Source organism: Trichogramma pretiosum, unplaced genomic scaffold (assembly GCF_000599845.2).
Source record: "Trichogramma pretiosum strain Unisexual culture from Peru unplaced genomic scaffold, Tpre_2.0 scaffold1, whole genome shotgun sequence".
Taxonomy (NCBI): domain Eukaryota; kingdom Metazoa; phylum Arthropoda; class Insecta; order Hymenoptera; family Trichogrammatidae; genus Trichogramma; species Trichogramma pretiosum.
Genome location: NW_019641703.1, coordinates 1,739,645 through 1,750,199, shown reverse-complemented (window position 1 = coordinate 1,750,199; position 10,555 = coordinate 1,739,645). Strand labels below are relative to the sequence as shown.

Sequence of the window (10,555 nt, the reverse complement as noted above, 5' to 3'; positions counted from 1 at the left end):
TGCGAGGAGGCAGCGACGTTCACACACACGTATAATTTCGTATGTGTGCGTGCAAGAGTCTCGAGCTCTCGAGCTAAGGAGTGCGAGGGATACTCGTGACTCTCGCAGTGCTCTGTATATATGCATGTAATGTACGCGCGGTGCGGGTTAGAAGTGGGTCATTAGAGCACTACCACCGGACACGTTCGGCCCTCCTTTCGCGTTCGGCGATTTCTGCGCGCGTATACATATAGCAGCAGCTATATACCTTTTACAGCTCCCAATCTTATGAATAATTTCCCGATGTGTATACGACTGTACGCGATCTTAATACAACTTTTATCTGCATTTTTCGCTCGGCTTAATAGATTCGCGCACGAGCCGATCGATGTATGCGCCCGCAGCAGCTCCAGTTTGTGAGCTGAACGTACGTCATCGACGCTAATCAATTTCTACGGATCGTTATTAGACATCGTTAAGAAAATGCGTATGTATAATCTCGTTAGCTGTATATAAGCTGCGCTCACGTTCATCCATACGTACTCGAGAGTGCGAGTATGTATGCGCATGAATGTGTTATATGCACGTGCGGCGCGTGCACGGCCTGTCAATATATAAGGAACGATCTCTTGCCGATCTACGCGCACCCGAGACACACTTGCCGTTTCAACGACTCGACTAATTGTTCGCGCAGCGACTAATTGCGCGCTGCGCGATTATAAACTATATACTTCCACTGCGAATTACTCTTGCCGCCCTGTCGCGCCATTTATGCGTATATCGCACTTGTCTTTTTTTTTCATTTGTCATAGGCGGCGCGCACGCGTCCGCGAGATCGTTATCCTTGAACAAAAATTTTTTCTCTTTTTACGTAGTCGCACTTTTGCCGATGACGCGCCGATAACGATTTTCCTTCCACACTTCGCACTCACTTTGCGTTGCAATATATATCTATATTATAATATGTACACGTGTTTTCACGGGTGAAAACCGCGATAATGAGTGAGAATATTGAAAATATGGAGCGATGAAAATCGCATTGTTTCGAGCTGCGGTGCCCGCGCGAGCGCATAATGCACAATAACGCTGTGCGCCTTCGTTGCAGTTTCGAAGATAAGCGCATGATTTCGCGATTCAATCGTGTTTGTTACAATTTTCGCCATCCAAGTCTGGAATGCAACCAACATACATACCTATACACCTTTGCGTATGCGTGCGAAGAGCAAATTTTGTCCCTGAAAATCAATTGTGTATACATGTATATCGACCCCAAGCAAACTACGCCCGAAAGTTAGGATATTTATCTCACGCGACCGATGTATACATAAAGAGCAGCGAAAACATGCGAGAGCCTGAGAAGTTTTTGTTCATACTTACCGACCCACACACACATACAGACGCATACGCACACATTTCGCTGGCAACGTCTTACGGTACTTGTAATTTATGCCGGCTCGCGCGAGTGTGTAGAAATATAACGTATCGTGCGCTTGCGAGATCATCTAGATTATTGTACGCGCACACACAGAGCAGCGACTCTTTTTTTCCCGCAAACTGGACTCCTTTCTTTGGGTCGTCTGCGCTAGCCTGTTATTAAATAATAATGCTGTAAAACGCTGCAGAGCCCAAGCGCGTGGCAAAACTCCTTATAAATTATCGCGATCGCCGGGTATTAGAGCTGTCCGCGGCCGTGCACGAAGCTGCAGACAAGTGGAATATCGTTAGCATAATTGTGCAAAGTTTGTGTAAGAGTTCGTTTTCGTTTAGAAAATGCAAGCGCGTAAGAGTAATTGAAAATTCTGACGACTTTTCTTTACAACAATATAAAAAAAAAACTTTGGTACTTTTGACCTCGTGCTCGGTAAGAGTAAAGAGAGAGAGAGAGAGAGGGAAAGAGGTGCACCGGAACTGCGCTACCGCGATTCCAAACAACATTTACTTTCGAGGAAAAAAGGGAAAAATTAAGTCCCCTCCATCATCGTCGCATACGAAAAAAAAAAGAAGATGAAACAAACGAAACAAAAGTTGTTTTGTCAGCTACCATATATAGAGAGTGTACAGCAGCTGTATAAGTTCGCGATCCTCCGCGCGAATTCCTCGCAGACGCGGTAAATGCCAAGTGCATGGTTCACGCGCGCGACTCGCGCAGAGATGTGCGGCAGCAGCAGCGGCGGTCTTTCGAAGAGAGAGAGAGAGAGAAAAAAAACAGCAAACGAGATAGAAAATAGCAGCGAGTGTAATTGCAGTCGTGCCAGCCTTTCACACATAGCAAATTCGCGCGGCAGCTATATAGCTGTGAGGTTGTACGTCGAGCTTCGTCGCGGCGGCGGCGGCGTCTTAGAGTTTGTGCTTTCCATCCGATTTTCCATTCACGTGTGTTTGTCTGTGTGTGTTAGGTACTTTCTCGCTCGGCGGCTGATACAGCGAACGGCCACACGTATACAAAGTAGCGGCATGGCACGTGAACGAGCGACAGGATCGCCGTGTACGAGAGATCCTCGCGCTCCGTTCTATACGCTCGAGGGAAGGAGAGGATTCGCCGAAACGTATATAGGAGAGGAAGCTGTCCAAGAAGAGAATGGCATCTCCCGTTGGCCCCTTCGCTCGCTCGCGAGAGAGTATATAGCACGACCGACGACGCCTCGTGCGCTATATGCGCCAAAGTACGTGTGCACCTCTGGGTGTACTTTCGATCGGAAAAAAACTTTTCGTCCTCTTCCTGATAACTTTTGCTCGCTCCAACTTATTCATCTATTGGGTTTTTGATCGTTGAATCATCGATCGCGAGAGATGATAATTTTTTTTTTTCATCGGTCTATGTAACGCATGGCTCTACGTTACGAGATATCGTATTTCGACGTAAAGAAAATTCAACTGCATCATTAGAACTGCTACAGCCAGCGCGCATAGGCATAGCCGAAATAGAAAGCATAACTAACGAACGAATGCAAATCGTTTTCCGATCTCCCAGTCTCCCGCAAGTGCAGTGCGCACCGACCGACCGCCTTTTACAAAAGTCTTCGGAAGAATTTTGTGGCCAGGCCTCGCACACAGCTCTCCGATGACACGATTCAACGGTTCTCGCGGCGCTCGCTCGGCACGAGAGATCACCCCGCAAAAATGAGCAGCTCCTCTCGAGCAAAGACCCGCGCAAAAGGCACGTATAGCACACATCGCTGTGTGTATACACTCGGATACACGGCGAGAGAGGCCAGAGCGAGAAATCAATATATCTATATAGCGTATCCTGTAAGTCGCGAACCGATAAGTCACGATTTTACGTACGTATACACAGAGTTGCATTTACTTTTTCTTCCCCGATCAAATCTACAACGACTGACTCGACAAAATTCATCTCTCGAATTATTCCGCAGATAAATCTATACGCTCGCAAACGACTTAAAAAGTTATATTGCGTTTCACCTCGTTGATCGATACTGATAATAAATAAAATAAACAACTGGTCAATATCCAACGAAATCCTCTGTAAAATTGAATTGCGACGAGGAAAACTTATAAAAGTACCTCAATTCCCTATGTATAGCTGCCTTATTCGAGTTTCATTTCCAAATAAGATCTCTTATTGACATTTCTACGAGCAGCTTGCAGCAGTTCAAAGCGAATTGCCTTTCGCTGCGGCGACAGTCGTCAAATTGTTTTATAATTCGCACAATAGAACCGAAGGCTCTCCTATATAAAAGGTCGCGCGCGAAACGCCTTTCCAAGTGCGCGCCTGCCTGCACTTGCAACGCCGATTCAGACGCGACGACGGCTTGGTAATACTCGCGGATCCCTAAGCAAAAAAATAACCAGTTTTCCGTCTCGAATGCATTACGGACAATCTCGGGCGATTTATTCTTCGTATTGACGCGTATGCATTCGTTCGTATGAACTTACTCCAGCTGCGATAATTTCAGCGGCACGAGCATTTATTAACAGGTCGTAAATTGATTATTCTATGAAGACACCTTAGTAGTATACACATTATAAAGGTATATTGCTCCACTTGCCTTCGATAGTTTGCATAGTTCTGATGTAAAGCTACTTTGAGCTCGATCGTGTGTGCATTATGCCGCACCGCGAGAGTGCAGAGAGCCTGTTTACCTCGAAATTATACGTTTTTACGTATCGTCGAAAGGGTTCTCGAGGAATTTCAAAGAGACTACACGAGAACTGAATGTAAAGCAAAGGTCTTCCCTCGAATGAGCCTCGATTGAGGCTGTAAAGTATATACTTCGAACTTACCTTGGAAATGCGGCAAAGTCGCTCGCAGCTGTCGTTTAATCTGCAAGCCACGCCGATAATGTAACCCTTCCAAGGATATGATCCATCGACGAGCTTTATGGAAGTATGACTCAGAGCGGTGCAGAAGCGATTTTATAGTTACACAAAAAAAACTACCGGCTTATTTCTATAATTGTCGTTCTTCATTTTTTTTTTCATTTGCATTCGCAACAATCCAAGCGCACTTCGAGTCGAGGGACTTTCACATTCGAATATTCCGAGTCGAGATAACGGACGAAGGAAAAAAATCGATCGGCGCATTGTAATTGAAATGCGTCCCGATCGAGCGATGAAGATATTGCACGCCGCGTGGTGCACAGCTGTGGCAAAAGTATAACGATGCTGCCGCTGCTTCTCATGATCGGAAACAATGAGTCACACAAACAACTTGGCAGAGAGTGAATCAAAGGAAGCATAACTTCTTGGTGTCGTGTCCTTTTGAAAATTTATTCGCGTTATATAGCTTTTTTTTTATTTTACTTTGTGTGCGCATAATCGCATGATCGTCTTCTTCTTCTGTGCTGTATCATGAGGATCGTGATTGGTTTATGCAGCAGCACCCGCATTGATATGCACGGATGATTCTTCGCTGCTGCTCGCTTTAGCCTTGCTGACGGAGCCACAAATTAATAATTAATTTTATTTCTCGTTTCCCGGTTCATCGTTTGCCACTATACAAAGGATAGTTGGCAGAGCTGACAAGGTCTACTTATCGAATCGATCCTCTCCTTCCTTATGAAATGGACATTGGGTAATTCCGGGCACTTTTTCTGCTATGATAACGGGGCAGTGTGCCGGATTAAGAGTAATGCACGTTTAACGTTTGCAGATAAATCTTTATTTGACTTTTCAATCTACTTGGGACAAGTTCAAACGTAGAAACATACAGACTTTCACAATTTTGATTTTCATAATAATTATATCATAATTTAACGCTTCGATTCCTTAAATTTTCAAGATAAAAAACATATGTAAACATGTTTATAAAATCTTATCACGTATAAATGAGTATTTTTCTGTAACAATGTGCAGTTTTCAACTGCTAAACACTTTAAATTGATATTCTCTTCTTGTCTGTGGATAATTTATATTAAATCCAAATTTGTACTCAAATAATGAGTTTTTGATACATCACTGATCATAAAAATTTTTTTTTTCGCGTTCTTGGCACCAATAAAATTGTAAATACAAACAATTATTAATGTCTGTATCATTTCCCTATTGTAGTTCATGCAGTTATATGTATAGTAATTCCTAAGAAACACGAAAATTAAGTCAAAGAGCAAGCCATATAGAAAAGCGAAAAACTCAATGCAAACAATGTGGTAATATAGATTCAAATTGAATTATTAATAACGCTCGTTATGTGAAGCTTTTTTTCAGTTTGTACAGCTCAGAATGTACGATATTAAACATTATTAAGATTATGACAATAGCCATCCAATCGTCATGAATTATGAATGGCTTGCTAATAACTCATGTGCTCATTTGACATTAAATTAAAATGTATCAAATTGTACATAAAGTTATTGCTATTATGCTTTTAATCAATTTTAGAAGAATCCTGATAAATTTAAGCACTTATTATTGTATATAAAATGTGTTCCAGACCATTTTTCTCTTAAATTTACATGCATAGAAATGAAAAAATTTTCACAATTATATCATGTAATTTAAATTTTCAACTATAAAATATTTCATGAGCTAAGTGTAAAATATTTGAAAAATGTACTATATTTTTTGAAAATTTTCTTAAACTTATATTATTGTATGTCAAAATGTACTTAGTACTTTTATATGATTATAGAACGGTATTAAGTTGACAGAAGACTAATTGACGAAAGTCGGAAATTGAATAATTGTTCAGTTTCAGAATATATTTGAACTTCATAGGAAGAATTCATAAAATTTCTTTTTGTTTTCATACAACAAAAGAAATTATAGTAAGCACAGACACTTTTACATATTAATAGAATTAATCTAAAGTTTGACACAACATTACTTTATACGTAGCGAGTATACTTTAAACTCTATGGGAATAGTATTTTTTTTGTAAGTACTCTCGACTAAATATTTTTATATATTTCATTAAATAATACTTTTATTTTCATCACTTCTTCAATATTATTTGAACTGTAGGTAAATTGGGTTCATTATTAATCAAAGCAATACATAAATATACAATTCTTAAAGGAATTCAAATGAAACTAAAATTACTTTTTAAATTCATATGTATGATAGACTGAAGCCTTAAAAATGAATTTTACAAATCATTTACTCAATTTATAAAATTAATATTTATTATTTGCCCATCCATGCAATACATATCTGCAATGAATGAGGCTCCACTTTATATGGAGTTACCATGATAAGCACTACACTATGAGCATATGCAATATATTATCCGCAAGCATAACTTAAGCTAATATGCAAATTTTTAAAATGCAGTTTTTGAGTAAAATAATTACAATAATTTGAATTGAATTATAGATTCATAATTTTGTATATGACTTGAAGTACTAATTCATTATACGTATCGCAAGACTTTCAATTTTTATTGATTTATGTCCATGTTGAAACATTTTGAATGTGAAACTTAAAATAAATTATGACATATTCATTCTTGAAATAATAAAAAATAAATCTTTAAGAGCCACAGATCTTCAGCTTATGCGAATGAAATTCATCATAGTAATAACATATGAATTGAATGATAGTAAAGATAAAAAAAAAACAATAAATAAGTATTAAAAAAGAATAATAGCTTCTAAACACTTAAAATAACCATATTTTAATTTACTTTAATTGAGGTGTCCTATTCTGCCCAACAATTCTGTTTCTCAATACATTGAAATGACCATGTACCTGCATTAACTGATTTCTGAGTAATCCCGTGAGTTGTTTTTGAAGTTGTTGAACTTCTTGTATATCTTGGCGCAGTACTTGATACTCCTCTTTTACTTGAGTTACAGAGCGTAGCAGTCTTAGAACTGAGACAGGCTGCAAACAAAAAAATTGTATGATAAGCATGTAATTTAAATTTTTTAAGTTTGGAATATTGAAAAATAATATTACTTCTGTTTCTGAATCAGCAAATTCTTTCTCAAAAGCATCAACTTGCCATGCAATCATATCTAATTTTCCATCAGCTTCCTGAACCTGTAATAAAAGTATTCATCAATTAGACTGAAATTCAAAGTATACCAGCAATTTATATATATTGCATCTTTTCATTCATTGAGTTTGTATTCGTTTGGAGAAGATGTCAAACTCATGGAAAAGATGTACACGAACGGTCATATTTAAATTGCATGCTTACACTTTGCTCCAAATGTAAAATAGCAGACTCCATTTTCAGCACCTTGCTCTAGAAACTGTCAAAATGAACTGATGTATCACTTTTTAAAAGAAAAACGGTAGCAGAAAATGCGAGGCAAGAGAGATGATACGAAGAGCACACAAACTGATGTTTTATTACCCGCGCACCATCGATTTTTGCCTGTGGCTGTTTTAGGGTGGGGTGGGGAGTCTAGGCCGGTAGGTAAAACACCTTTTGATGTGTAAACTACAACATTGGGGGCAGCACTAGTCGGCATAATGTCAGTAGGTCAAATTGTGAAAACTTGACAAAAAAATTGCTGATTTATTATTTTCAAAATGAAATGTTTCACTTGCTTCTTAACTATCAATGAAATCAATAATTCCATTTGGTTAAGAAAAATAAATATTTGATAATATTAAATAAAATTAATTAAAATTCACTTTGACATTTGCTACATCAAGTTTGCCAACATGAAAACATTTGCGAAAACAACACTTTTATGTATACAAATACTCATTGCCGCTTTCTGATGTCTGCGAACTGTAATTGATATTCATAACCTTCAGTTTAAATGGTAGTAAATACCAAGTACAGGTCCAACAATACTAAAGCTGGACAATAAATTATTATAATTAAAAACTTATTAGATGATTTAGTACATTGAGTATAGAATATAGTGATTGAATGATTTATAAAAATAAAAATGATTTACGAATCTCAGCGGATCTGTTGATATTTGAATAAAAATAGTGTAAATAAACACTATTGGTTTTTTAAAAATAGCATGTATGACAGATAATAAAACTTGAATATGTCTGCTATTATTGATGATAAAGTTGTTGCTGGTGCAAAAGACCCTAATGTGGTTAAGGAAGATCCAATTGTTATATTAACTGTAAATTTACCTTATTATGTTTGATAATTTTCTGAATATTTCAATATAAATAATTTGGTAAACTTATTTTTCACTTATTACAGGACAAAGTCAAGTCTTTATATATTTTTCGAGATCACTATTTTGAAACTCATCCAATAGAAGATGCTGTAAAAAAAAAGAGCGATGTGGAACAAGAAATGAAAAGTACTTTAGCCAAATTTGATGAATGCAAAGGATATGAAATTGATGGCTGTCGTGCTAAGTATTATTATTTGAAAGGAAAAACTTTGAATATCGAAGATAAATTTGTTCCTTTGGCAGAAGAACTTTTAAGTAAGGCTGTAAAGTTAGAACCAAAACTTATTGAGGCTTGGAATGAACTTGGAGAATGTTATTGGAAAAATGATGATATTCAACAAGCTAAAAATTGTTTTGTTGGCGCTTTACCACACGTATGTTAAATTTTTTAGATAATTCTGGCTCAATCATGAAAGTATAACTAATAAATTTAAATTAAAATATTAAAGGGTAAAAACAAAGTTTCGTTAAGAAACCTTTCAATGGTATTAAGACAAGAAAGTACAACAACTCAAGAACAGAAAATTCAAAATATTCAACAAGGAGTTGAATATGCAAGAGAAGCAGTAGGTTTGGATCCAACTGATGGCATTTCATGGTCAATTTTGGGAAATGCTTACTTATCTTCATTTTTCACAATATCTCAAAACCCTTCCATCTTACGTCTGTGTATGTCAGCATATATACAAGCTGTAAGTAAATATCATATTTTTTACAATACCTTCTAATTATTCATGATTTTGTATTAGGAAAAAGATTTAATTGCAAAAAACAATCCGGATCTGCATTACAACAAGGCTATGGTAAGTTTTTCTAATAAAAGTTTGATAAAATATCTGTAGTTAAATATTTAAATGAGATGTTTTTTAGGCTTTGAAGTATCAAGAAGAATACAATTTAGCTTTGGAATCTTTTCAACAAGCAATGCTACTTGATCCACTTTGGGATGCTCCAAGGATAAAACAAACTGAATTGATTACATATCTAAAAAATGTTCAAACATCTGTAAATTCAAAAGGCAGTATTAAACCAAAAAAACTTTCACAAATGCTACAAGTATGATTAATTTTATATTCAAATATAATTCAACTATATAAAAATTCTCATTAGATTTAAAATCATTTAGAATCTGAACATTAAACATTTGGGGCCTTATAAAGATGGTTCATATACCTCTGGAGATAAATCTGTAAAACTGGATTTGGTATACCTAAAAAATTTAGTTCCTGATATCAATACAGAAAAAGTAGTCTTTGGAAAAGTTGTATGCTGGATTCAAGATTCAGAATGTGTACCTTTGTGAGTTTATCAATCACGTTTTTGAATTGTTCCTTCCAACCAATTAATGCTCGTTTAAATTTCAGTACGTTTTGCATAGTGGATGAGGAGAAAAATTGTATGGCTGTGACTTTATATAATTTGGCTAAAGGAAAAGGTGTCACTGTAGGGGACTCTGTTGCTATTCCAGAACCATTTTTGATACATCAAAAGTTTGATTACCTAGAAAATGTAAGTTTTTATGAACCACTTGAATGGAAAATTAATTTTTTGATTGATGGAAAAATGTTGAAAATTACAGAATTTCGATTTTAAATCAATAAGAGTGGAAACACCTGTTGTGCTTGTAGTTAATGGAAGAAAATTAGGAAGAGATCAACAAGCAAATGTAAAAATGTCATCATTTAAGAAGAGTGACTAAGAAGTGAGTAGATCTGAAAAAAACTATAAAATGAAGTATTAATTAAAGCATTTATTGGCTAAAGACAATTTTTTATATCAATCAGTTACTAATACAAAAATGAAAATGTTAAGTGACACAATTGTGGAGTTCTCGTGATTACTCTTTATACATGTATATAAGTTGAGTGTTGAACACAATGAATTTTTAACTTTTAATTTGAAAGTGTAATTTTTACGATCTTTTATACATTAAAGTCATGAAAATGAACTTAAATAATTATCTTATGTTTTTGTAAAATTTTATCTTTACCTACACAATTATAATACATTAACTT

General features: G+C 36.3%; 2 protein-coding genes across 2 annotated transcripts; one reads left to right on the top strand and one right to left on the bottom strand.

Moving 5' to 3' along the window:
• Positions 1–6,536: 6,536 nt before the first annotated feature.
• Positions 6,537–7,765, bottom strand: LOC106655320. Its single transcript, XM_014375648.2, has 3 exons — positions 7,583–7,765; positions 7,339–7,422; positions 6,537–7,263 (listed from the first exon to the last, which is right to left on the bottom strand). Exons 1-3 carry the CDS (start codon positions 7,613–7,615, stop codon positions 7,060–7,062), a joined length of 321 nt encoding a protein of 106 aa, XP_014231134.1. The 5' UTR covers positions 7,616–7,765; the 3' UTR covers positions 6,537–7,059.
• A 361-nt stretch (positions 7,766–8,126) lies between these two features.
• On the top strand, positions 8,127–10,458 carry LOC106655245 (tetratricopeptide repeat protein 5-like). The gene is made up of 8 exons (XM_014375553.2): positions 8,127–8,480; positions 8,564–8,914; positions 8,990–9,232; positions 9,290–9,343; positions 9,411–9,596; positions 9,667–9,839; positions 9,905–10,049; positions 10,120–10,458. Exons 1-8 carry the CDS (start codon positions 8,397–8,399, stop codon positions 10,237–10,239), a joined length of 1,356 nt encoding a protein of 451 aa, XP_014231039.1. The 5' UTR covers positions 8,127–8,396; the 3' UTR covers positions 10,240–10,458.
• The last annotated feature ends 97 nt before the right edge of the window (positions 10,459–10,555 follow it).

What these genes read in the sequence shown, in the direction of transcription:
- LOC106655245 (XM_014375553.2), top strand. Translation starts at nt 8,397, where the DNA reads ATGTCTGCTATTATTGATGATAAAGTTGTTGCTGGTGCAAAAGACCCT. An exon ending in GATTCAGAATGTGTACCTTT is followed by an intron (nt 9,840 to 9,904) that starts GTGAGTTTATCA and finishes TTTAAATTTCAG; the next exon opens with TACGTTTTGCATAGTGGATG. An exon ending in AGTTTGATTACCTAGAAAAT is followed by an intron (nt 10,050 to 10,119) that starts GTAAGTTTTTAT and finishes TGAAAATTACAG; the next exon opens with AATTTCGATTTTAAATCAAT.
- LOC106655320 (XM_014375648.2), bottom strand. Translation starts at nt 7,615, where the DNA reads ATGGAGTCTGCTATTTTACATTTGGAGCAAAGT. An exon ending in TTTTACATTTGGAGCAAAGT is followed by an intron (nt 7,423 to 7,582) that starts GTAAGCATGCAA and finishes CTTTTATTACAG; the next exon opens with GTTCAGGAAGCTGATGGAAA. An exon ending in TTGCTGATTCAGAAACAGAA is followed by an intron (nt 7,264 to 7,338) that starts GTAATATTATTT and finishes TTTTGTTTGCAG; the next exon opens with CCTGTCTCAGTTCTAAGACT.